Source organism: Solanum dulcamara, chromosome 4 (assembly GCF_947179165.1).
Source record: "Solanum dulcamara chromosome 4, daSolDulc1.2, whole genome shotgun sequence".
Taxonomy (NCBI): domain Eukaryota; kingdom Viridiplantae; phylum Streptophyta; class Magnoliopsida; order Solanales; family Solanaceae; genus Solanum; species Solanum dulcamara.
In genome coordinates, this window is record NC_077240.1 from 16152487 (window position 1) to 16180485 (window position 27999).

At 31.5% G+C, this 27999-nt stretch overlaps 2 protein-coding genes and 1 long non-coding RNA gene across 5 annotated transcripts; 1 reads left to right on the top strand and 2 right to left on the bottom strand.

Annotated features, from left to right (window-relative positions):
* Window positions 1-2821: 2821 nt before the first annotated feature.
* On the bottom strand, window positions 2822-4160 carry LOC129886616 (uncharacterized). Its single transcript, XR_008766230.1, has 2 exons — window positions 4079-4160; window positions 2822-2947 (listed from the first exon to the last, which is right to left on the bottom strand). It is a non-coding gene; the product is annotated as an uncharacterized LOC129886616 (long non-coding RNA).
* LOC129886615 (agamous-like MADS-box protein MADS3) lies at window positions 3903-9801 on the top strand. Of its 2 annotated transcripts, none has more exons than XM_055961380.1 (8): window positions 3903-4452; window positions 7511-7586; window positions 7738-7799; window positions 7916-8015; window positions 8282-8323; window positions 8901-8942; window positions 9160-9311; window positions 9578-9801. In XM_055961380.1, exons 1-8 carry the CDS (start codon window positions 4271-4273, stop codon window positions 9663-9665), a joined length of 744 nt encoding a protein of 247 aa, XP_055817355.1. In that variant the 5' UTR covers window positions 3903-4270; the 3' UTR covers window positions 9666-9801. The 2 variants fall into 2 exon arrangements, with proteins under 2 accessions (XP_055817355.1, XP_055817354.1); XM_055961379.1 differs by having other exon boundaries at window positions 3905-4452; window positions 8901-8963.
* Window positions 9802-11475: 1674 nt separating this feature from the next.
* LOC129886617 (MADS-box protein SOC1-like) lies at window positions 11476-27999 on the bottom strand. Of its 2 annotated transcripts, none has more exons than XM_055961382.1 (8): window positions 27834-27999; window positions 27516-27699; window positions 12671-12755; window positions 12501-12562; window positions 12312-12411; window positions 12184-12225; window positions 11907-11948; window positions 11476-11802 (listed from the first exon to the last, which is right to left on the bottom strand). In XM_055961382.1, exons 2-8 carry the CDS (start codon window positions 27695-27697, stop codon window positions 11665-11667), a joined length of 651 nt encoding a protein of 216 aa, XP_055817357.1. In that variant the 5' UTR covers window positions 27698-27699; window positions 27834-27999; the 3' UTR covers window positions 11476-11664. The 2 variants fall into 2 exon arrangements, with proteins under 2 accessions (XP_055817357.1, XP_055817356.1); XM_055961381.1 differs by having other exon boundaries at window positions 27516-27702.

Sequence of the window (27999 nt, forward strand, 5' to 3'; positions counted from 1 at the left end):
GTGTAAAGTCATATCAATGAAAGGAATAGACTGCACTTGACACTGTCTACTAGAAATAATATGATGTGCTCTAAGACAATGCAAGGACATCTTTATCATTACATAGAATTAACGATGAAGCGTGTGTTGTATATATATATATATTGTGTTTTAACTTTTTTCTCTAATGCCTTATTTCCCATTATATATATATATATTGGGTCCCCATTTATTAAAAAGCCCTACGTATGTCAAGTGTTCAATTTCAAATGTAACATTATAATAATGCTAAGAGATAGGACACACTCAGTAATCAGTATCTTGCTTAAACATTTAATTTATCAATGACAGGATATATATTTTATTAAAGTACTCTTAGCTAAGAATAATAGAACAGAAAGATACAAAAAGATCCTTAAATTATATATGGATTCCATGTTTCTTAAGTACTCTAATAAACTAGTTAGGATTATGATTTGTCACTTAATTAGATGTGTAATAGTCACATTTGATTCAATGTTTGTCAAGAGCTTTTCTATACACTCTTTAATGTTAGTTATAGTACTGATAAATTGGAGATTTATAGAACTACTCATAATCTTAAGGGAAACCTTAATTTGTTCTAAATGACATAATTGTTTTATCAAATACTTATATCAAAATGAAATGGATCCAAATTAGAACAGAAATAAATGATTAACTTGGATGTTTTATACCTGATTGATCGATGCTCGCTAAATTACTATACATTCACTAAACTAATCTTTTTGTTCACTTTTATCTCTCTTTTTTTTGTTTGTGTCAGATGTTCGATATCTGTTTTGATATTATATATATTCCAACTAATTCAGATTTACATAACGTTAAGGCCACATGATGATAATATCAAACTCGAGTTAAAAACTTTTAATTAATTATACGATACTCCATTACTTTTGGTTGGAACAAGAAAAGAGAGGGGTTAAATTAAAGTTGCCAAAATTGGAAGAATGGTGTAAAAATTGGATCGTGCTGGAAACAACCAAAATGAGTAATATTTACAGTGTGATCACATGACTTTACATGCACTGCCACTGCCATAGAAATAAAAATGAAAAAAAATGTATATCATGAGTCTTCCCTCTATTATGTTTGTCCCAAGATTCATGCCAAACCTATGCATCCTGTATTCCCTCAATTTGTAGTCTTGTATATTTTGAACTAATTTATAGAGACAATTTCTGTGCTGAAAAGAATTACTCCTTAAAAACAAGTTTGGTAAAAATACTAGAAGTCAATTTTCCCAAGCAATAATTGATTAAGTAGTGTAAGAGCCCATATGGACATGATTTCAAATTAGATTGATTTTGAAATTGAAATTTTTATAATTTTGATTTTTTAAAATTGTATTAGAATCTCCTGATACGTCCATTGCATTAATTAATAAATCACACATCTCCATGTTCCTATTATAAATAAGTATTTGTGTGCTATTACAAACTTGTAAATACACAACTTTACAAAGATTCATTGATCAAAAAATTTAATAATAATAGTAACTAGTTACTCTTTAATATAATCCTTCTATATGATATGGACAATTTATTCACGTCGAACATGAATCTTTTTTATAAAATTTAAATAATGGATTGTTATTTTTTTTTGTAAAATATTAACTGATGAGTCAAGTTTTACATCTAAAGAAACTTGAAATCACAATTTGGAATTTGAAATTCTACGAGAATTTAAGATTAGAAATAGAAGTTGAAATTTTGTGTAAATTTCATAAACAAACGTTCTGATTTTAAATGGAATCTGTAACCAGTGATGTGATCGACACCAAAGTGTTAGATGTGGTTCATTTCTTGACTTACTTTGTTTCTTTATTTGTCTTGTAAGAAAAAAGAAGAAAGAGAAACATCCTCAAAGCCTAGTAAGAAGGGAAAAGACTTGCCCTTTTGTCTGCTCGTGGGACGAATTAAAAGAACAAGTCAGTAGTACATTACTCTAACCTGCTTCTAAGGCTAATATTAATATGTTACGTATTTATTGTTTGATTCTTTTATTTTGTACCTACTTTTTAATTAGTCGACTTGCTAATGAACTTGAAATATAGGTCATAAAACTGATATCACGACTATAAAGAACGAATTTAGTAAAAATAGATTCTGATATCATATGAAAGTATATGAGGAATCAACCAATTTTGATCGACTCTTTTAGTACATGTTCTTCTCACTAAGTCACTATTGGTTGGCTCTAGAATAGTCAGTTACTATACCACGTACGTAGTACATCAATTTCTTTTCTTTTTTTTTGATAAACAAGATATTATATTAATAATTAACATGCATCATTACATAGTGTACATCAATTTCATTAATTAGTTTAGTTGTAGGATCTTAAAATAACGAGTAAACGTTGTACCTCTTAGCTTGATAGTAGTGGATGGTGGTTATTGATCCCCCACCTTGAAGATATTCTCAACTTATCTTTGCACTTTTTCTTGCTTTTCTATTTTATTTAAAACCCATAGATATCTTACTTATCTTTCTACAAATTAATATTTTTTCTAATATGAGTTATAAAAAAACACAATAGTGACGTCAGGAATTTCACTAATTAAGAATATTTTAAGGTTTAATTAATATTTATTGATGAATAGTAATTTTTGATTTATGTACCCAATATTATTTTTTTATATAACTATGCTAGAGTATACGTATTCAACTGAGCACTCTTCACGTAGCCATATACCTTATGTTGCTATCTCCATCGATATTAAAACAATAAGCAATTTTTTTAATAAAAGAGTTACAATAAGTATTCTTGAGGAGTCATTCATCATTTACAAATAGAGCAATCTTTGAGAATTATTTTCATGTTCATTGATATTAGTCTTTGAAAGACTTAAGCACATACGAGAGGTTTAAGAAGAGTTTTTCCGTCCACGGACAACAACTCCATTTTGGGTTAATGTTTCTCCTTTCTTTTATTGATTTACGTATAGGCCAGCCACGGTGAAATAGAAGAATTATACATGTGACTTTTGTCAAATGAAGTGCATCAAAGACGAAGAGGACAAAATATTAATAGAAGAGGAATATATATATGTAAGACGGAGACGAAAATTATACTTCCATGAACTCTTGAACGTAAGAAGGTAACATTGTGCTTGGTGATTTGAAGAAACCATGTTTGCTACCATTTACAATCAATGCGTACCAGTGTGAACTATCCTTATATGATAGTATAAAAAATATTTATCATCATCTATATATAAAAATTAAACTCTACAATTTTATAGTTGATGCTAGTAAAATTGACTTAAAAAATGAATTAAGTGCAATATGATAAATATCTCCCTTAAAGGATATAGCACATGTCCATTTGATTATGATTTATGATTTATGATTCCTTAATTGATTGCAAATTCCTGGTAATTACCTAACCACGATACCCTAGGAATTCCTAAATACAACCTACTACAAGACAAGTTCTTCTTTAGCTACCCTTTACTGTCACTGGCAATAAATAGAACAAGCTAGGTTTCTTATATTTTCAAATAATTAGGACCCTTTTGGAAATTGGCATGAAGTTCCAAACAAATATTCCATTGTCATAAACTTACTAATTAGTCCTTAAAAGAAATTATGGTTGCTAAATTAGCCCATGCATTTTTTGAAGAAAAAAAAATAATATCCTTGACAAATTAATATTTGATGTGAGCCTTTGTCTCTCAACAATTAATAAGATGGTCCAAAATATTAGTTGGATGCTACTATCAAACTTTGTTAATGTCTTCACACAAATGAACAGAAACTAAACTATCTGAAACTTGGACCTTTTGAATTCATTGAACCTAATTTTCTTGGACCACTTATTCACTTTTTCATCATCATTTTGAAATTGAAAGGTCCTTCCTTTTAATTCAATCTTATAATGAAAAATAAATTACTATTGGTCTGTGACCAGGTTTCTTTTACCCCAAAAGAGAAGGTAACAAAGTTTCTTACAACAAGAAGAAATGAGTTATTTTAGGGAAAAAATAGAGCAAATTTTTTTTCCTTAGAGGATTTTTTTATAAAAGAATGAAGCAAAAGAAGAATTATTAGGTTACCATTTTCTTGCAAGAAGAGATCCAAGATTGAGCCTTCATCTCTCAGCTTCCACATTTATAAGAAAGGAGTTTTGCAGTACACTTTTTACTTTATTGTGCTAACCCCACCTCTCCTTGTTTCCCTATTCATTACTGATCATAACATAAATAATCTTCTTCATAGAATTATTAGCTAGTTAGGAAAGAAAAAAAATGGGGAGAGGGAGAGTGGAACTAAAGAGAATAGAGAACAAAATCAACCGTCAAGTGACATTTTCTAAGAGGAGGAATGGTTTGTTGAAGAAAGCTTATGAACTATCAGTTCTTTGTGAGGCTGAAGTTGCTCTCATCATCTTCTCTAGTCGTGGAAAGCTCTATGAGTTTGGTAGTGCAGGGTATATAAATATATATACTAAACTTTTTTATACATGAAAAGTGTGTGTCAAGTTTACTTTGTGTGGGCTCTTGATTAATAGCTATATCTTGATGTGGGTTCTTCTAAATCATAAAAAGATCACAACTTTATGTCTTTTTTCATATGGGGTTCTTTAAAATCATAAAAAGATTACAGCTTTATGTTTTTTTTCATGTGGGGTTCTTCTAAATCATAAAAAGATTACAACTTTATGTATATTTTTTCCATATGGGTTTATCATAGATATAAAGAAAGATAAACACACACAGAGTAAAAGACAAAGTGAGGTCAGTTGTTTTTTTGTTTATCTGGGAGAGTGGGTTTTAAGTTTTTAATTCTATTATTTTCTATTTTTTTGTTGGATAAATAGACTTGCTAAATTGGTATTGGCTTTTGCAGCACTTTACACAAGCACCAATTTATGTTTTATCTGTTGTCTCTTAAGTGGAGTTTTCAGATTTAGATCTCTTGAGTTTTCTTTCCTCTTATTTTAATGTTTGATCAGAATGTGATGAATATGAGAAGGGGGTTTGGTTTTACCAATGGGAAATTGACACGTTTCAATGGTTTTTTGAGTAGAGAGCTTTCTAATCCACAAAAACAAAAGATCAGAGAAAGGACTGACTAGGTCTTGAAACTTCTTCTTCTTTCAACCCTTTTGGACAAATGTGTAAGATCTAGGGTTTCTCTCCATTTTGTTCCTACCATTCCCTTTCATCTTTTTCTTTAATGCATTTAGAGTTTCTTGGAGCACTTATTAGTCCAATGGTTCTAAAACATAAAAAAGTTTCAAACTTTGTCTTCTTTATACCTTTTCATCCTTAGATCTTAAGGTCCTTTCACTGATTTCTACTATACAAACCAGACTCATACATTTTCTTCTGTTGTGACCAAATCCTTTGTGTAAAAGAGAGCACTGTACTACACTGCACATCAAAAAGTAGTGGCATATACCTGTGGAAAGGGAATTTGTTCATATTTGAGATTTCTTGCATTTATCAGTTTTGCAGGTAAGTATATGATCTGATTGCTACTTTCTATGTAAGAAAATAGGAGTTTTCTTTATCAGTTCCCAGACCCCAAGAATTGATCAAGATCTCTTTTTTTCTTCCCATTTTGGTGAAACTTTTACTGATGAATTTTATTAGATTCTGGAGTTTTTCAATATAAAACTTTGCCTCCAGCTCATGTTCTTTGAGCAAGTGTACTTATGAAACTTACTTTTATTCCCTCCCATCCAAAGCCTTAAACTTCTCACTGTTATGTATGTACATATGTTCTTTTTCATGTTCTTCAATTTTTTGACATCATTTCTTTGTTCTTGTTTTGTTGAAGAATGATTGTATTAAAGAAAAAAATGCTTTCTTTGTTTTTGGTAATATCTCTGAATTTTTAACTCATACACATCAATATGTTGGGGTAATAGCACAGTGTTGAAGAGGACTCCTTTTTTGCATAATTTTTTTTTGTTGTTTTTCAAGAAAATTACAAGAGAAAAAGTAGTGTCCAACTACAAAATTCTTGTCTTCTTAATCACATTTGTACTATACCATGTAGCACTCTTGTTTAGAATTAGGGTTTTGTATATAGAAAATGTGATCTTTGTTAGTAGATACAAAATAGAAAACCTGATTGGGCATTTTAAATCCTTGAATTGTACTCCATACGATTCATATTAGTTGTCTACTTTTTTTTTTACACGTTATTTAATGGAAGGTTGCAAGGTGGAAAAGTTATAGAGCCCTTCCACTTTCCCCTTACTAATATGGGGCGGAGGAAGTAGTACCAAAAGAGATAGAGCCCTTAATTCAATGTCTAAATGGTAGTGTTTATATTTCTAATTATCCTTAAAGAATTGACAAAATGAATTTCTTTTTCCATTTTTTCTTGCTAAGTCTTTTTCCACTTTTTTTTTTGTTAAGTCTTTTTCCACTTCCCAAATATGGAAGGCTGGAAGAAGGAAAAAGACAACCTCTTGCTATACCATAGGCCAATTAAATAAAATGGAGCAAATGAATAGAAATGAGAAGACTTTTGCTATTTAATCCTCGTGTACTCTTCCAGCTTTTGGCTTTTTAAATTTCTACTGTATGCCTCCTTTTTGCCCATTATATATTCAATAGTTTTCTTTTCTTTTAGAGTTTGTTTGTTTGTTCTTGTGTTTTTTTCTTTTCTTTTTGGTTTTGGGGTGGAATGGATGGTTAGTTGAGCCTATGTCCTTTTCATGGGTTATTTATGTGAATTTTTATTTTTATTTTTAAATTGGTGGCAGTAAGATTTGAACTTTGGAATTTTTTTTGTTTTTATACCATATTGACATGTATAATCCACTAATTGAAAATTTTAAACTAGTATACATAATAGGCAGCAGCTCAAATATAGTGCAATAATATTATCTCAAAGATGTGCTGAATATGATAGAGGAAATTAAACTTGGTATTGGCTTCATTCCCTTACACATTATTTAGTAGTATTCCGTTTGTTTTAATTTGTTTGTTTTATCTTTTTATTAGTCCGTTTAGAAAAAGAATGCATCTTTTTTTTGATAACTCTTTAATTTAATTTTTCATATGACCCTAAGATCACAAAATTAAAGTACACTTTGGTATATTCCACATATCGTTAGTTTAAGACTATAAAACTTAAAATTCTTCTTTATTTTCTTAAACTTCATGCTAAGTTAAAATTAGACAAACAAATTGAATGGGGGAGTAATAAGAATACAAGCGCCAAAAAAACATTTTTTTTCCTGTGAAACACTAAAGAAACCACCTTGTATAACCTGATCTGTGCAAAATCATGTTGTACACATGATTGCATGTTGATGTGCTTTCCATGTTTTATGTAATACTATCTGTGTTCTGAGTTTTTTTTACCTTCAACAAGGCATTGTTTGATAGCCTTAATCAGTAAAATATTTGTGTAATTAATTATCTTTTATCTCTCGTTAAACGTCTCACTTAATTAATTTAAAAAATAAGAATAGATATTTGGAAAGAAAAGTAATATTTTGTATATTGTATTTGTTTTGTTGGCAGTATCACTAATACCCTTGAGAGGTACCAACGTTGTTGCGTTAATCCTCAAGACAATTGTGGTGAAAGAGAAACACAGGTAATTTGAAGCTTCATATTCTATATGTTTCCAAAAAAACCAATCAATTGGCATATTGTTATTATCACAGTTTTAGAATTGTACTAACTTTAAGTTATTATGGTTCTTCCTAATCATGCATAATTTGTTATTTTGGTTGTTGTAAATTTAGAGCTGGTACCAAGAGGTCTCAAAATTAAAGGCCAAGTTCGAAGCCCTTCAACGAACTCAAAGGTTAATTAAATATGTCAATTGACAATATTATAATTTTGACATATATATATATCGATCGTTGAAATTAAGTTTGTTAAGCCTTCTGAGAAGTTTTATTATTGGTAATACATATGAAGGCACTTGCTTGGTGAAGATCTTGGGGCACTGAGTGTGAAGGAGTTGCAAAATCTTGAAAAACAACTTGAAGGTGCACTTGCACAAGCTAGGCAAAGAAAGGTAATTAATTGCCATATTTTACGATTTTGTTACATATATTCGATATGAAAAAGTTTATTATGTGCTTCACGCAATTGATATTAGTTGTATGAGGTTTCTCTTTGCCTCACAAAAAAATGAATCCAAATCTAATCCTATTTGGTCCACGAACTTTGAATCTACCTTTTCTGTGAAATACAAAGAAATTTCGTGTTGCCAGTGTCAGTTGTATAATATTTTTTTTTTACTTTTGGTACTAATTAAGCATTGGTTTCTGCATTGTGTAGACACAAATAATGATGGAACAGATGGAGGAGCTTCGTAGAAAGGTAAGATATAATATGCAGAAAGAAGAATATTACTAGTATATATATGATCATTCTTGAGTATCACAATTATAAATTTGTTATGAAAGGTAAATGGATGCAAAAGAAGAATATTACTAGTAAATATATGTAGTAAACTGCAGTTTAATTCTGTACCCATTATAAAGGACTTACTGAGCCTTTTGATGTCTTTTTGTGTCATGCGTGGTGACTGATCATAAGTCCTAACTATATTGTGACAACACCTTTTCATTTAGTTGGTGACACATATTTCAGGTCGATAACTTTTGATTCGAGATCTCTTTTAATTAAAAAGGAAATAATTAAATTTGTTTCCAGAACTACTATTCGGAATACCACCTAAATAACTATAGTCATAGAGCCAAATACGTTGGGTAGAAAGAGTCTGAGATGGGCTCAATGACATAGCATACATCTTGGTAATTAAGGGCGTATATTTACCGTGCAAAATGTGATGAACGTGAATTAATGATTCATTCTCAAAATAAGTATTTTATATAAATATTTTAAAAAATTCTAGATTCGTCTCTATTGTTAATTGGTTTTATTATGTTATCAGGAACGTCATCTTGGTGATGTGAACAAGCAACTGAAGATTAAGGTTTCTCTAGAACTATCATCGGTATTCATTCAACTTGAAGAACAGTCCTATAGTGTTTGGACTTTTCAAAAATATCGGCGAGTGCGTGTCTTCGACACATGTATGACAATATTTTTGGAGAATCCAAGCAACATAGGATGCATTAATGCTTTGTTAAGTCCATATATAGAGTTGCATATATATAGTGAAGAGTTTGCTTTTTTCTATGTTGGCACAGTTTGAGGCTGAAGGACAAGGTGGACTGAGAACTCTTCCTTTTCCATGGAGTTGTAATGCATCAGCAGAAGCTGGAAGCGGAACCTTTCATGTCCACCATTCTCAATCAAATCACATGAATTGTGATCAACCTGATCCAGTTCTTCAAATAGGGTATACATACATTACTAGCTTTCATCAAATAATTAATTGATTGCACTCACTCAATATTTGATAATTATATATATTGCCCGTAAAAGTCAATACTTCCTTTAATTTATGTGACATTTTCTGTTTTGTTCTGTTCTGTTCTTGAGATTAAACTATGTGAACTTTGATCAACATTTTAGGTATCATATAGACACGATGAGAAGAATTAATTACAACTTATATTAATACTTTGCGTGTATAGTTCTTAAATATCTAAATTGTACCTGCAGGTACCATCAGTATATGGCTGCAGATGGAGCCTCAGGGTCAAGGAGCATGGCTGTTGAGAGCAACATCATCCATGGCTGGGATCTTTGATTTCTAATTCTACTTCTGGATATAGTGAAAGTTTTTGCTTTTAAGTTTTTCAGACTAAATTAAAACTAAGTGACATATTTATGATTTGAAATGCTTGTTATATAGTAATGTATAATTTTAGTAAGTGTTACACTCCTGTTTTAACTTTTATAATCTTTTCCATTTTCTCACAAAATTAATTGGGAATGCATAGTTTGACTAAACAAAGGGAATATTTTTAGAGACCCTAATGAAGGCCAGTTTGACAACTTTTTTGGAATATCATAAGTATATAAATTTATATATTATTATTCCAAGTAATTTAAATCATGAAATTGACTTTTCTGATAACAAAATTAAAATAGGAAAATAAGCGTAAGATCGCAAATTATAAGTAATATAAATATTACGAAATCAAAACTACATGAAAAGAGTTTTGTGAAAATTTTCCCATCATGACAAAGTCCTTTATTTTATTTTCTTTCCTTTTTATAGGAGTAGAACTTTTTAATATGCCTTAAAATATAAGTATTATATTTCTTTTATATACAAATAATTATTTTTTTAACATTTCCATTTGTATACAATAACAACAATAATAAGCCTAACGTAATCCCACGAAGGTGGTATGTAACGCAACCTTACCTTACTTTGTGAGGATAGAGAGATTGGTTTTAAATAGACTCTCGGCTCAAGTAAATCATATAAAAAATAATATGATAGGAAATGTAGTACTAAAGAAGTCAAGTAGGAAATAATGAAAAAAAAAACAATAATAACAACAAATATTATGGTAAACAATGTAAAGGATCACATGTGGAGGAAAAAACATGTAATAATAAATCGAAGATTAAAATAGTAAGAGAGTAATAATAAAAATAATTAAAAGAAAATGTTTTTATTTGTACATTTTAAAAAATAATTTATAATCATATAAATATTTATGTTTTATTAAAACCATATATTTTAAGTCTTTTCCTCTTTCTTAAATTGTGTTCTTTTAAATTTACGAACACAAGAAGTCAAATTCCACTACATAAATTAGGAAGGAGTGAGTAGTATCAAATATGTTAGAATTAATAATGTAGAGTTTGTTGAATTAAAAGTTAATATACATTGTATAGTTCAAAGTATGTGTTCTTGTTACTTCTTTTTTTTTAAAATATCGTTTACTATTATATCCGTGACGCTTTTAACTTTTATTTTATTTGCAAAAACTGTAGCTAATTTCAAAGTATTTTGATGGAATTTTAGTAAGTTAAATTATTACTCCTATGTAGCTATATATTCTCAAATAAATTTGTTTACTAGGTTTTGATAATGAAACAGAGCTCGACCAAAGTTGGATATGAAATCCCACAGATGGAGGATATAGAGACTCCTTAAATATTGACATTATTTTCAACATTTGCAGTGTTCCAATTACAATTAGGAGAAATTTCATCACACAATTCAAAAGAAATCTTTTAGTAGGCATTTGATGATAAATTTCAAATATTTTCACTTTATTTAGAATTTTTGAAGGTGGAGTTATATATATATATTTTTTGCAAAAGAGAAATTTTTGAAGAGGGGTTCGAAAACAAGTTTGGAGAACTTTTTGCAGGAATTTCAAGGAAGAGTGAATGGTTAAAAGTTAAAACTAACCTCCCCATTGAGACAAAGTTTTTGTTTCTGATAAATAAGGTTTTGATGTAAGAGATCTTTGATATAAAGAAATAATGTAGCAAAACGAACAAGATAGTCAATAGCCATGATTCTTAACATAGACAACAATTAGAGTAATATACTTGTCCCTAAAATATGAAAGAAGAGTTATAATTATTAAGAGTGTCGATCAAACGAGATATAATTAATACACATCCTTAGTACAAACCATATCAGAAGTAATCAAAAGGTCCATCGAGACATAAGCCTAATTAGTTTGCTTGCTCAAATGCACAATTATATAGCATGAAGACTATTTGACAATTGATTATATACCCCTTTTAACTGCAGATAGGCAACAAGATCAATTCTTTTAGAGACGTCTTACTCTGCACTCCGGTGGTCCTATAAACAATTCAGTCTCAACATCTGATTTTTCGCTACCATCTGTACAAACAGCTTCTCCTTCCTTCTCTTCACTTGGTGTTTCTCTCTGTTGAAGGCCACCAAACTAAAAACATAGGCACCAGATATGTCAATTTTATAGCCGACTATGAATTAGAGTCCAAGAGTTTGTGAAAAAAGAATACTGATCCAAGGAAATGAAAAATATACCTTCTCCCTCAGTATTGCATTTTCAGCAGCAAGGATTTTCCCCTGGATTTGTAAGAAAGGAAAGCATTAAGCAAAAAAGTAGTAAAGCACGCAGTTGGAAATTCTTCGACAGAGACATTCACATTCAACAAAGTAAGGCATATCGATAGATTGTTATTTTGAATTCACTGCAGTTTGAATGATTACATCATCTATATATGAATTGTAACTCATATATTACTAATTTGTACCTATGTGTGAATTAAAGCTCAAAATATATCAGTCAATGAGGCCTTACCTTTTCTTTTAGTCGCTCAACCTGCTCCTTAAAAAGTTGAATCTGAAAAGAACAAGATAAGATAAATGTCAAGTTCCCGAGACTTGGTAAGAAGAACAGATCAATTTATTAGACTTTACTCAAGAAACCTTTCGTGCACGTATGGTGCTGACACTCCGTTCCAACTGTTTTTCTATCTGTTGTACTTCTTGAAGGGTACAGGACTGGAGACCTTCTCCCAAGAATTTCCTGATGCAAATTTCATTTGTTTTAGAAGGATCTTTAAAACTTAACTATGAAAGGGAGAGAAATGACAATGCAACAACTTTTAACTGAACCTTCGTGATGTTTCAAGGAGCTCTATCTTCATCATTAAACTTGCTGCCTCATGCTGCATTTGCTGCATTTTTGTGTAAGCTACAGTAAGCCTTTTATTAACTTTTTGGCAAGAAACTACTAGTTGCTTTCTAATTTATCCTATGGAGGAGACACAAAACCAAGAATCCACCTGCATATGCTGTGCCCCAACTTGGTTTTCAGGTTGAACTCTGTCTTTAGGATGCTTCTTATAACGCTCTATTATCTCCTGCATGCTGCAAAATTCTCCAAGTAGTTGCGGGTTGGTTAAAATTGGAACATATTTCATATATAGGAAGTGACAATATCACACGTAGCGACAACAATGAATTAGCAATATCCTTCATACAATCTAATCATTTCTTAAGCTATGTACTTTCGTTTTCTTGCTTTACTTTATTAGCAGAGAGGAGGAAGAGAAAGATTATTACAAGAAGCCGAACCATCAAGCTCCAAATATTGACAGCAGCATAGTGTCATGGGCCTAGACCCGTTATATGCACCTCACCTAGCAGGCCAGCAAGCTCGCTATGTTTGTGTGAAGTAGGAAACGAATCTAGTAGAGAAAACTTTGGAGTGTGGGGAAACAAGTATGTTTTGATTTACAAGTTTTTAACACAAGATCACTCACTAGATTCACTACACATTTGGAATACCTCACTTAGTACAATGACTTTCTAAGTTGTGGGGACTCTTCACTTTTGACGCCGCACCCGTGTCGAATTCTCCAAAAAATACACTATTTTTGGAGAATCCGACACGCACCCGTAGACTTTTTTAAGAGTCCCAGCAACATAGCTGACTTTTCTAGTTTGACTTGCTCACTAGTTCATTAAAGTGGTGGGAGTCCATTCCTATTTACTGCCAAGAAATCTCTAAGATTAGTTAATTATGGCAATCCCTCAAGTCTGTGGACATGGGCTTGGCCCTCTTTAGAACCTCCCATCACCTAAATCCAGTATGCCTTGAAGGACTCATATATGTGTGGACATGGGCTTGTACATATATGTGTTTTCCAGTCAAAACTACCATATATATGATCCATGTCCACTTCTGCTTGTTATCTAGCTTTCTCTGCATTTGCGAATAGCAATGCTTACTTATAGAGCCGGACTCATGCCCCTAAAGAAAAATTTGAACTGTTATTATCTTGTTGTGTAACACTGCACGACTATAAAATACAAAAAAGTAAAAATAAAGTCATGTGCCATTGCACAACTAGGAAGCAAACAAGTTTTTTTGAAAGAGTTGCGGAAACGTCGGTTTGCAATAAATTTTAAATAAATGAAAAATAAATCAACCATAAATAAAATCTAAAGAAACAAGAAAATTATTGATAAAAAAATATGGGTATAATTATGTTCCTCCCTTGATTCTTCCTTCTGGATTTTCTCCTTGATTCGAGGGCCGTTAGTGCGTATTTCTCAAACTAGAATTATTTGGATTTGATCTTCATCATGATTTGAGGGCCGTTAGTGGCGTATTTCTCGAACTAACTTGGATGATTTGAATTTGATCTCCATGAAAGAATTTGTGATCTTCTTGAAGTATTTCGTTATCAAGAAGAGTTTGACATATTTTGATCTCTTTATGAATATTCCATTAATTTATGAAATTTTCAAGATGCTTTTCAAAGGAATAAATTGCTCTTTATATAGTCATAGATTAGAGTTTAGGGTAGAGTAGCCTCCAAGAACTTTGACTGAAATTGTAGAGTCCCAATTGGAATTGAACACGTCTTGTTGAGTCCTATAAAATTTCGATGTCTACAATGTTCATGACAAGTAATAAAGTAATGGCCAAATTGCCGTTTAGATGCGCCGTCAATGCAATTTGTTTGTCGCTGGGAGTAGGACACTTTATCTGTAACGACCTATTCCATCCTTACTAAATAAATCTGCGGCAAAGGTATACGGATCTCATTCATTATAAAAATTAAGACCAATTCCTTGGTATGAGAGTGCATTAGTTGTAAATTAAGATCGTACAATACCCCTATCTTAAAGTTAAGTTAAAAGTATGTTTTCCGATTTAGTTTTGAATTTGAGTTAAACTAAGGTCAACTTCAAATGAACATAACTCTCAGCCTATAATATATTAGGTAGCTCATGACCTGTCAAATTAAGTATATATCAGTCTTTTTTCCAATGCCATAGAGTTTACCTCATTTAGAGTTTGGAGTAAATATTTATGCCTATTTTACCAAGTATTGTCTGTGTTAAGTCGTTGTGGCTGGATTTGATGGGCAAGAATGAAAATGAGGCGTATTTTTATTGTCTTCTTCTTACCTTGAGTGCCAAAATAGATGAGGGTTATCCTACAAACCCCCTAAAAACTGCTCTAGGCTTGGAGAGGAAGAAAAAAGAGATTCCTAGCACAAGGAAGGCTACAACCCACAAATTTTAGGCCTGTCTCCATAGTTTCTCCTTCCGGAAGTCAAGAATCATGCTTTAATCCTTCTACAACTACTTGGAACCCAGGTAGGCTAGGCTTCTCAATTGAATAGTTATAAATTCATTCTCATCGCTTAATATAATATAGATTGACGGGAGATTTTATGTCTAGTCATTCGGGCATGGAGTCCGGATGGATAAATCATTGTCAATTATTGTTTAAAGTGGGAATGTATGATGTGGTCATAATTATTATGTAACTGGTGATAAAGGTCAAATCTTTGAATGTTAACCTTGGTGAAACTGTTTAGAAAGTCAATGACTCTTGTGAGATTAAATGTAGACAATAGCTAGGTCATAACAAAATCTTGAGACTCGGGGATTATGGGCTATTGATGCATATAGGGATAGACTTATACAATAATTGTGTGTGTTTAAGCTAATTATTCACTATGAATTACTTAAGTAATGCTTCTCACAAAATAAAGGGTGAATGTGAATGACTTAGTGTTGATAGACCTCATGCCATGAACCTATTTGATTACTTGTGGTTGTAGGTTATGATTTAGTCTATATCATAGAGAGACTCTTAATAGTGATTGAGTATTGCTGTGATGTTTATCATGCATTTAATTGTTGTGGTTGGGTGATTGATATATTGTTCTGATTGGTCTACAATTTCAAGACCATAAAATTCATAATCTTGAATTTGCTCAACCAAAAGTGATATCTTGAATAAAGAAGGTTTGATGAAATATTGTTAATGAAGGAAAGGATAGAATGAAATCAATGAAATGACTATTTATGAACAATTGCATACAATGAACATATTACTTGATTGTGCAAGTATGTGAACTTTCGTTGTGGCCTGTGATTGTGTTTGTGATTGTGATATTGGATTGCGTGTCATGTTCCGACACATAATTGGATCGAGCGTCACGTTTCGACACATATATTGAATCAGGTGTCACGTTCTGACACATACTAACTATTGGATCGAGTGTCACACCGATACACTAAGAGTTTGGCTATGAGTTCAATAAGAGAACCATTGTATGACTATTATTTTGAAATTGATCTTGACTATATGTGTGATGATAGATAAACTGACCCGATTATAATTGAGCATGTTCATCTTGTGTAATAATCGATATGAAAGGACCGAAGATCTAAGTGTTACCATGTTGACTGTTGTATTTGAGATTTACACTATGAAACTGTATATTGCTCTTGAAATGGTAAATTGATAATGTGTTCCTGTATATGCCTGTTTGGGTTATGTTATGGTTGCTAGATGCGTCCGTATTATAGGTATGAGGACATGGGTAAACAATTGGAGAGCTGTTGATGTGTTGTTTAGTGTGATTAGGAGTCAGATATTGATGGTGCTCTGTTAGTACATGTGTTAAAGGGAGGAATTGGAAAGAATTCGGAGATTCTGTCTCCGAGCCACAATTTTCAGCACAGAAGCAATTTTCAACACATATGGTATGCTGATGGCACTGATTTCTTTGTAGAACAAAGAACAAGCAGGTGACAATGATTTGAAAAACTTCAACATTATCCGTTTGAAGATTCAATTGAAAGTTCATGCATCAGACTGTTGCTTAGACGTTCAATAAAAAAGCTTGCAACTAATTAGAAGAAACAATATCCATCCTTGGAAGACAAGTTGACACTCATTAATTGTTTATCAAACAGTCAAGGAAGAAAAGTTTGGCTTGGTGTTATGCAAAGACAGACATTTGCCCTAGGCATAAGTAATAAGGAAAAAAACTCATAGGTGAACTAATTGATGCATATTAAGTATTTATGTACTCTCCTTTTAAAATAAAAAAAAAAACCTTCCCTATGAAGATTGCAAAGCAAGTTACTCTCTGCACAAAATTTTACAAGTACTAAGGTTTCAAGTAGTGTTGGACAGATTTGAAAAAGAAGACTAGCAAGATATTGTTTGGTAGATGCATTAGAAAAACTAATGTATACATTAGCTTTGAGTATTATAAGTATCTTGATTGGCACATCTTTTTCAATCTATGAATCAGTAATGTAAGTTAGTTATGCACGCTATTTGCTATTAAGGTATATATAACTAATACATGGAAATTTATGATAATAGTAATATAAAGAATTTTAACACATGCACTTGCATAGTTAAAGACACAATTGTCCCTCAAAATATTGTTCACATCCTTTTCACCATATTTGTGGAGGCTATTTTTTTAAACAAATAAACTTTTTAAAAAATTATGCAATGCATATTATTTTTAGGGTAACTTACAGAAATCCCACTAGTTTAGGAGCATTATATTTAGATATAGATTAGTTTGCAATATTACGAATCTTACCAGATTTTGGACTTCGGATACATGTATCTGGAGAGTCCAAATACACGAATCTTGGATGCATAGGGTCAAAATTAAGTGTAATTTGTTCTAGATACACTGTATCCAAATGGAGTCGCATGTATTTGAGATACATAAACAAATCTCGCTCGCCACTCTCTTATCTCGCTCGTGTATCTGGTGTCCTAGATACATGTATCTAGTGTTAATGTGATTCGTATGTATCTGAAATACATAAACAAATCCTGCTCACCTCCCTCCCGTTATCACTCTCCTCTCTAACTGTTTAGTGTATCTAGTAGCAAAAAATATGTATGTAGTTGTATCTGACTTGAAATCTGGATGAAATTATTAATTAGTGAGAAAATATGTAATTATTTCAAACTATACAGAGGATTAATAAATATGGTAGGAATATTTGTGCAATTAGGTAGTTTTTCCTTATTTTTAATATACCAAACCCTTTATCAAAAAAATATACCAAACCAAACATTACATCAGAAATATTTCAACATAACTAATGAAAACATAACTAATACCAACATTGTTAATACACCATATTCAATATTATTTTTATATACCCTGACAAATGACACCTATCAGTTTCATGCACTTACTTTGAGGATCTTTCTTTTCTTACTCCTTTATTTGTAAGAAGAAATTTAAGCCTAAGATTGATAACTCAACCTTATTCTTGATTTTTATATCCTTTTTTTATCTAAGCATTCTTATTTATATTACCATCACAATGTATGTTATAAATCTTGTGATAATCATAGCTTGCTTAGTTCTTGCTAGTTCTTATTTTCTACACACTTGCGAGAAAGGGTTGATTCTTAATTGGATTAAACAGTAAATTTCAATAATATTTTTGTTTTAAAAGTAAATATCTCATAATAAATTGGGTCTTTTCTATTTCTCCTAACCTCTTATAATAAATTGTGTTTTTTCTACTACTCATAACATCTCATAATAAATTGAGTTTTTTTCTACTATTCTTAATATCGGAGAAGGCAAAAATATAGGGAATTCACCGAATTAAGAGAAAAAAGAGGGAGCATATTTGTGATAAGTCTCCTCTCGTTACTTATGAATAAATGTCTTAAGTTAAAGCTTTTACAAAGTGAAAGATTTCTCATTCTAAATAAGAATGAGAGGACAAGAAGCTTATGGCCTAAAATGCTCGGATCCTCAAAAGTTTCATGCACCATTGTCGGATTCTCAATTTTCAATTCCAACATGTATATAGGTAAAACAATACTATTGCGAACATTAGCAATTTTGCAAAATCTATCAAAAAATTATATATTTTTTACTGAGACTACAACTCTGCCAACTCAGATTATCCACAATAAAAAATAATTAAAAGGGGAGAACAAACTACAAGACTTGAGTTAAAAAAGAACTTCATCCTTGATCCTTAGTTCTTTTTATTTCTTTTTTGGTAGGTTGAATTGTAAGAACTGAACTTAATAAACTCATGTTAGTTTTATAATGAAGAAGTTACGTCAAGTCCTCCTCTATATTCCATTTGATGACTAGTTATATATATATCCCTTTAAGAAAACTTTAGATTAAAAAAAATTGTGACTCTAATTTGACATGGTATCAGAGCCAATATTTTTCTTTTTTCTCATCTACATTATCCCTTACTCATCGTCAAATGATAACAATTTTCTTAACATCCTCTATTGGGTGTTATTCTTGATATTTTTTTTATCATAATTGGATTTTTCTTTTCCTAAAATGAAAATACAATTTTTTTCTCCAATTAAAAAAAGTTTTGGATTAAACCGAGTCTTCTTCTTTCTAACTTGATAACATACACAAGCTTTTGAAAGCTCTTGAAAATGTCTTGTAGTAGGAGGACCCAAAGTTCTTTCCTGAATAGGTAGGCACATAGTATCAAAAAATCTCTAGTGAAGCTTTCTTTTGTCTTCATCACCGCCTCACCAAAAGTTAGCTAACATTTTTTCCAACCGGTCGATTCTTCCCCTCGTTCTTTTCGATCTTGTACCCTATGTAGGCAGTTGGAGATGGGAATGCATGTGTTTATGGATTGAATGAGATTCAAGCTAGGAAAATGGTGGAATTTGTCAATGTTATTATAAGGACTTTGAGAGTCTTGTTTACGGAGAAAACTTGTGAGACACAAGTGTTGCATTGTCACTTAGTAAACCTTTTTTTTCTTGTGAGTGAATTTTGTGATATTATTTCTCTCAATATTTTATGTTCTCTTTTATATGTGTGAGTGATTGAATTTGGGATTTATGTGGAGGGGTAGGGGTAGACCGAAAAAGTATTAGTGAGAGGTAATTAGACAAGATATGGCACAATTCCATACCGGGGCAGTCAACTACTAAAGCAATTCATCTTATGCGGAGACTGGTAAAAAAATTTAGAGAAAGAAAGAGGGATCTTCATATGGTGTTCATTGATCTTGAAAAGGCTTATGACAAAGTTTCGACGGATGTTCTCTGAAAGTGTCTGGAGGCTAAAGGTGTCCCGATGGTGTATATTAGGGCGATAAAAGACATGTATGTTGGAGTCAAAACTCGAGTTAGGACGGTGGGAGGTGACTTAGAGTATTTTCCTATTGAGATGGGACTACATCAGGGATCGGTGCTAAGTCTTTTTTTTTTGCCTTGGTGATGGGTGAGCTGACACGGTCTTTACAGAAAGAGGTTCCATAGTGTATGCTATTTGCAGATGACATAATTTTGACTGATGAGACTCGGGATAGAGTTAATGGTAGATTGAAAGTTTGAAGACAAACTCTGAAGTCCAAAGGGCTCAAATTGAGCAGGATCAAAACAGAATATTTGGAGTGCAAATTCAGTGTTGTGAGGGATGAAGAGGGCATAAAAGTTAGGTTTTCCACTCAACCTATCCCCAAGAAAGAAAGCTTTAAATATCTTGGATCCGTCATCCAGAGTTATGGGGACATCGACGAGGATGTCACGCATCACATTAGGCAGCATGGATGAAATTGGAGGCTTGCCTCTGGAGTCCTGTGTGATAAGAAGATACCAACTAAACTTAAAGGTAAGTTTTACAAAATAGTGGTTAGACCGTCGTTGTTATATGGCGTGGAGTGATGGCTAGTCAAGAACTCTCATGTTCAGAAGATACATGTTGCGGAGATAAAGATGCTGAGATGGATGTGTGGACATACTAAGAATGATAAGATTAAGAATGAGGTTGTTCGAGAGAAGGCGGGGGTGACCTCTGTGACAGACAAGAGGAGAGAAGCGAGATTGAGATGGTTTGAGCATATGCAGATGAGAGGGGTCGACGCCCCAATTAGGAGATGCGAGCGGTTGGATTTAGGGGTTATGAGGAGGGGTATGGGTAGACCGAAAAAGTATTGGAGAGAGGTAATTAGACAGAATATGGCACAACTCCATATCACCGAAGACATGACCTTAGATAGAAAGGAATGGAGGTCGCGAATTAAGGTAGAAGGCTAGTAGGGGTAGAATATTATCTTTCCTTTGACGATTTAGGTTTGTTCTTAGGTCTAGGCATGTCTTTTTTAGTTGTGATGCTATTGCCTTTCGATTTCACATTATTTTGCTATCGTATTGTTCTTGTTTTGTAAAATTTGCATGGCATTTCGCTTTAGTCATTATGCTATATATATTATTTCTCTCTCTTATTTAGAGCTGATACTTTTGAGCCGAGGATCTTTCGGAAACAGCCTCTCTATCACAATGAGGTAGTGGTAAGGTCTGTGTACATCCTACCCTCCCCAGACCCCACTTGTGGAATTTTACTGGGTATGTTGTTGTTGTTGTTATAGTAGGTAATTTGACTTATTTTTCAGATTACAAATTGTATTTGGCACAAATTCCTTCAAAATTAGAAAAATGACTATACCGATAGAAATAGAGAAAACAAGTCTTATATTGTATTCCTCTCCTACCCTTACTCCAATATACCCCGTAAGACCACCCCTACTAAGTACGCCTCATTGCCACCATCTATCTCCCCCGTGTTTATCTAGATTATAAAAAAATTCCGTGAAAAATATTTATCCTTCGTACTGAATGTACATCACCCTTAAAAAGGCTTAGTTGTGTATATCGTTTCTTTCTTGATAATATAATAATATATTATACTGACAATATATATAATATAAACGTAATTTAAAATTGTAGATATTTTCTGGATAGTTGTGGGAGTAAGGGAATCAAACACTTTCTGCGAAAAAGAAAGAATTGAACAAAACTCACTTCAAAAATAAGAAATATTTAAGTTTTATCCACTCAAATATTTATATAATTAGGTCACTTATGTAATTATAAGTAAATCTTCTGATAAGTATTAGTTTGGTAAAAATAATAATTAATCTGTTATTGTTAAAATTATTGTGGAAAAGAATTTTACACTGTCAATTCATATTTTTTAAAAAATCATTTTATTATGATTGATGTAAGTTGTAACCCCTTTTCTCTATCAAAAAAGATAATACAACTAGAACAATCCTAAATTAATGAAACTCAACTTGGAACACAAAACATGACAAGTCGACTATCAGATCTAATTGATCACACCCAAAAATAGTAAATCAAATATTAGAATAAAAGATAGAGCGAGGAAAATATCAACGATATCGTCGAACTACTTAATGTGAGGGTGACATGAAGGGTTGCTCGAATGATAAGAATCTTTCACCTCCAACTCTGGAAGCTCCTACGGAGAGGTAAAAAAAAAAAACTTATTGTGAGGGTTAATGCCTAATGACATTAGTCTTTTAAGTAAGAAATTTTAACACTAATTAATACTCAAAGGTGAATTTTGAAATTATACCCCAAAACATTTTGACAATGATTAAGTAGCTTAAGACTTCAATAAGTCTCTTTGGTAATCCTTACATAACACTTGTAGGACAATTAAGGTTGACTCAGATGTCATGTAAATAATTGAATCCGTCTCCTCTACATTTTCCTTTGTCTCCATTTCGACAATTTCTTATTTGGATGGAAACCAAATGTCCCATTTTAAGGCAAGGGGTGGAATAGCTCGAAGCAATCAATGTTGTTCATACTCTCCAAAATGTTGTTGAATTCGTGTTGAATCCTTTAGAAATGCAATGCATACTTTGAAAGGATCCAATACACACCCAATAATATTTTTGAAGAGTTTGAGCAACACAAGAAACAACTACATAGCTCAACGGCAAAGAGCAGTATATGTAGGTAAACAAAATTAGAATGCATACAACATTGGCACAAACTAAACTATTCTGGCAGTGCATCTTCTAAAGTGTTTCTTTGTCTGAAATCTCTTACTTCTATCTCAATGAAATTGCATATTTAATTAAATGTATATGTGGTCGACCATCTTCCTCATAACTTATTTGCATCTTCATATGTAAAGGGATTGTCACATTTGTATGCAGTTATATAAATGAGGAAAGCATTACAAACTATCCAATTGGATCACGATCGAATTCCCCACGAGATAAAGCTAATTTTTTTTGTATAAATAAAGTATATCAGAAGGTAGTTATATTATTAGGCCTTCTGATTTTGGCTGACGGAATCACCAAATAGCTATTAAGTTGGGCTATATTGAGGCCCGTTTGCTAATCAACGCCACTCAGGCATTGTCTGGGTAATTGTATAAGAAAAAGGGTAAATTACCCTTTTACACATATTCCCCTAATATATTTACTTTTATTCTCATATACATCAAAAAATTTCCAAATTTCCTCTTTTTCCTTTCTCTCTCTATACCTCACTGATACATCCGCCTCTTCCTTCATCCTTGCCCTAATTTGCTCTAGTTAATTTGTTATTCTTCAACTGTTAATCAATTTCAAGGTTCCAAATAAGGTATATTTCAATCTTCCCTTATATGGAATTTTACTCCATCCTCATTCAATCTGATTTCTCCTAAAATTTGTATATTTTGATTTCTTCTGAAAATCTTTGAAAAATCTTCTAAATTTTTATCATTTGCTTTCTTCTGTAAATCTTTCTATTTTTGTTTCTCATACCTTCAATGATACATATGGAATCCGTTCATGGTCTCAAACAGTCCAATAAAAATCAACGAATTCTTGTTTCTCCTGGTTCTGATTCGTCTTGGAAAGGTTACGACGAAGTTAGATCCAAACATCGTAACGATCCAGCAGTGTTGAATAAGCTACGTGAGAAATTGAAGTCGAAAGCTACAGTTAAACATGCACCCAAAGAAATAGACAACAAGATTGAAGGGGTTACAACATGCCCTAATCTCCCAAAGGTATGTGTTCAATTAAGTTTTTGTTTTAGAATGAAAATTTTGTGAAGGTTTTAATGATTCTGATACATATCATTTATGTATCAGATACATAATGTCTTTTTCAAATGTAATTTTTTGGAGATTTACTATTTCTGATACATCATCTTTAAGTGTCATTTTATGTTGTTTCAAGTTTTAATGAAGCTGATACATATCATTTATGTATCAGATACATAATGTCTTTTTCAAATGCAATTATTTGAGATTTACTATTTCTGATACATTATATTTAAGTCTCAGTTTCTGTTATTTCAAGTTTAATGATTCTGATACATCTACATTTATGTATCAGATACATAATGTCTATTTCAAATGCAATTTTTTGAGAATTACTATTTCTGATACATCATCTTTAAGTCTCAGTATTTGTTATTTCAAGTTTTAATGATTCTGATACATATACATTTATGTATCAGATACATAATATTTTTTCAAATGCAATTTTTTGGAGATTTACCATTTCTGATACATCATGTGTAAGTGTCATTTTTTGATGTTTCAAGTTTTAATGATTCTGATACTTCTACATTTATGTATCAGAATATAATATATAACTGTTTCTGATACATCTTCTGTATGTATCAGAATCTCATCTCATGGATCAGATATTTTAATGCATATGATACATCGTATTTATGTATAAAGTTCAAGTTGTATTTAACCATTTTCATGCCAATGCAGGGAATGAAATACGTCATCAAGAAGATCCCGTCCCACCCATTGAGATTCGGAACGGCATATAGGGCTAATTTTCTTGATGATTTTGAATCATCAATAGGTGAAGAAGGTATAAAGTTATTTAGGATGGAATTTCTATTCCAAATACTGGACTACATGTCGAATTCTTCCATTCAAGATATGCCACACTATTGTGGAATTTTGGTTGTCGAAAGGCCAAGGATGGTTATGTTAGCGATACCGAAGATCCTAAAAAATCTAAGAGAGATTTCATATCTTCTAGTCAAAGAGAACTGATGGACGTCGAGTAGTTTTTTTTTTTGAATTTTGTATTAGAAAAATGTACAATTACCAGACTTTTAAGTTTTTCTCATGTATGAAACTCTAATATAAGATGAAAGTTTATATATCATATTATCAAGCATCAAACTTGACTGCTTCTTGATTCTGATACATACTATTAATGTATCATATTCTAATGTATAAAACTTGACTGCTTCTGATACATATTGTTAATGTATCATATTCTAATGTATAAAACTTGACTGCTTCTGATACATACTGTTAATGTATCATATTCTAATTTATCAAACTTGATTGTTTCTGATACATACTGTTAATGTATCAGATTCTAATTTATCAAACTTGAATTCTTCTGATATTGTATATGTATCAGCATCTCATGTATCAAGATTTAGTGATTCTGATACATCTTATTTATGTATCAGAATCTCATTTATCAGCTTTAATGAATCTGATTCATCTTGATTATATATCAGATTATCATGTATCAATATTTAATGTTTCTGATACATCTTGTCTATGTATCAACACCTCACGTATCAACCTTTAATGTGTCTGATACATCTTGTTTATGTATTAAAATTCTCATGTATCAAAATATAATGATTCTGATACATCATGTTTATGTATCAGATTCTGATACATTTCATGATTCTGATTGAATTTTTTTTCGCACTGATGCTCTGTTTTTAGAATTTTCCTTGATCTTCATAACTATTTTGTTCTTAAAAGGATTCTTTACCTTATTTAGCACTTTAATTGATTGAAACAGTCAATCATAACTTAAATTACGTTACTATCCATAAATAACTCACAAGCATTAATTATTTTACACCCAAAAACTGATGTATCAGGAAGGTGAGTAATGTATCAGAAATTTGAAAAAAAAAAGGGAAATCGGGTAATTTAAGAAAAATGAGGGATACATTGTAATTGAGCTTTTTCACTATGGGATTTAGGTAAAGTTTACTAAGAAAAAGCTCCACTTTAGTAAACGATATATAGTAATGGCAAGATAAGGATTCAATGGTTTTAACTCATTATTTTACACCGTTTTAACCCTCACCGTTAGATACAACATCATGAATTAATGAGAAATTTATATTATAAAACATAATTTTTTTTCATTGAACCAGTTCACTGAAAAAACGTATGGTGGTGGAAATAGATTCTCACTGAAATATTAACAAGTTTCCTAATTTTCAATGTGTAAATACTACTATTTTTTTTTCTCATCAATTCAATCAAAATATCTATGGAACAACCACTGAATATTTTTGTGAAAAAATTTAATAAAAAAATAATATTTTTTTAGCGGTGCCTACTTACCAACAAGGGGATACCAATAGTGTCGTGAGGCATTAATGAATGTGTCATTCAAAGTGGTGGAGTAATTAATGATGTACTAGAATGTTTATGCATTAGGTAATTAATAGATTGATGTACTAATGTTTTCACATATGAGTTTAATTATGTAAGACTCCACACAAAGCATGCCTTTAATTTGAAGGGATTTTCTAGATGGGTGTAAAGATATGACACTTGGATTTATTAACTTAATCTCATAAGCTAATTCATTAGATTCATTAGAGGAGAATTGACCCCAAATTCATATAAGCAAATCATCAGATTATTCTTTAACTAATAGATAACTTTATTAACACACACTTTCACGTCTAGATCCGAATTGAATGTAAATTAAAAGTCCTAACGGAAAAGGACCTAGCTCTAATACTACATAAAGATGAAGTTGATTTCATGAACCCCAAAGAATAAAGAACTTATTGATTGGAAAGAGCATACGTATTAGGAGTAATAAATATTCACACAAAACACATTGTGATGATGTTTGGAATAAAGTTGATATAAATATTACTTGTTGGCCAAAAGATTCTCACGAAAGGAAACAACCCCATGACAGTGAACATGAAATGAAGTACTAGTAGCTTGACAACTGGCTCCCAGTCTTAGCTTTGAAGTTCACATAAACCTCTTTATATTAACTCTATACTAATCAACAAACTCACTTTCCTTTTACTAACTTTGTCAGTTAAGTATATCACTAACTACTAACTTTGTCAGCTGATTTGTGCTTATTAAATCAAGTTTATGGGAAATAATGACACCACTGATCATAGCAGTAATACGTACTTTTAAACCAAATATTTAAAACTTCACATTACGTACAAACCAAAAATAAGGTAATACTCTTTGGGGTTTCTTCTTATTTCTTGTTGCTACTTCCTTCGCAGTAAAATCTATGTACACATTATCATCTTCAGACTCTACTGTTTGTTGGTGGTGGTGTTGGTTTATTATTATTATTATTATTATTATTATTATGACAAGAATTTACTCAAAAGGAATTATATCATAAGTAATATTTCCTTTTGTAGTTAATTATCGCATGACGTCAACAAAGCTTACACTAATAATTGAATATATATATTTTTTATCTTATGTAATGATCATAAAATGTCATTGAACAAGATTCTCTCTTAACTAGGGCTAGCTAAGTTGTTAAATGGACAGTACCAAAGGTGGTTGATACAATTGGATCTCTTAATAAATTAGAGATTAATGACAAAAGAAGTAGTCATATATAAGTTTCCTTAAAAAAAAATTGAAGTTGAAGGTGTCATTTTAAGCATCAAACCATCAAAAGAAGTTTATAAATGCTTATATCAAGCAATAAGCCATAATTATATATATATATATCGATCTAGCTGAGTAAACCTAGAGCACTCGTAAAATCAATTGTGCAGCTTGATTTTTCAGGTATAAAAGATGAGATCTGATACAAATATGCAAGAAAATGACATGATTTCAGCTCCAAAAGGAAAACTCATTAAAAAATGGCAGTTCGGTCCACTAAAGCCCCGCTATGAGTTAAAAGGAAAACTCATTAACTTGTTAAATAATTAACATAAAAATGCAATCTTTAAGAATATATTAATTCATGATAGAATTAAAAGTATTTAGTTACCTAGAGCTGGCGAATTCATATAACTTTCCTCTTGAAGAAAAAATAACCAATCCAACTTGAGCATCACATAGAACAGAAAGCTCAAAAGCTTTTTTGAGCAAACCATTTCTTCTCTTAGAGAAAGTGACTTGTCTGCTTGTGGCGTTCTCTATACGCCTCATCTGTGTTTTCCCTCTAACCATATCTCCTTAAATTCAATTTTTTTTAAAAAAAACACAAATCAAAAAAATATAAAGAAGAAGCAAAGAGACAGTCTTGATTGATTCTTCAAGAAGAAAAAAGAAGATGGAAATTAAATGGTTAGATATACAAACTTACAAAATTGGCAAAAACTCAGAAGCTTTCTCTTTGCAAGTTTTTATGAGGCAAAATATAGAAGTGAAGTTAAAAAGGAAAAGTCCCAAAACTGATGTCTGTGGAAGAGCAACCTTAAAGGGTAAAAAGGTGCAATTCTTAACCCCAAAATAATGGCATATCATCCACT

Bases quoted from the DNA above. Each gene is read 5' to 3' on its own strand.
- LOC129886615 (XM_055961379.1), top strand. From the start codon at position 4,271: ATGGGGAGAGGGAGAGTGGAACTAAAGAGAATAGAGAACAAAATCAAC. The intron at 7,587-7,737 runs GTAATTTGAAGC...TTGTAAATTTAG, and splicing joins GTGGTGAAAGAGAAACACAG to AGCTGGTACCAAGAGGTCTC. The intron at 9,312-9,577 runs GTATACATACAT...TTGTACCTGCAG, and splicing joins GATCCAGTTCTTCAAATAGG to GTACCATCAGTATATGGCTG.
- LOC129886617 (XM_055961382.1), bottom strand. From the start codon at position 27,697: ATGGTTAGAGGGAAAACACAGATGAGGCGTATAGAGAACGCCACAAGC. The intron at 12,563-12,670 runs GTGGATTCTTGG...ACAAAAATGCAG, and splicing joins TTGGGGCACAGCATATGCAG to CAAATGCAGCATGAGGCAGC. The intron at 12,226-12,311 runs GTTTCTTGAGTA...TGTTCTTTTCAG, and splicing joins GCACCATACGTGCACGAAAG to ATTCAACTTTTTAAGGAGCA.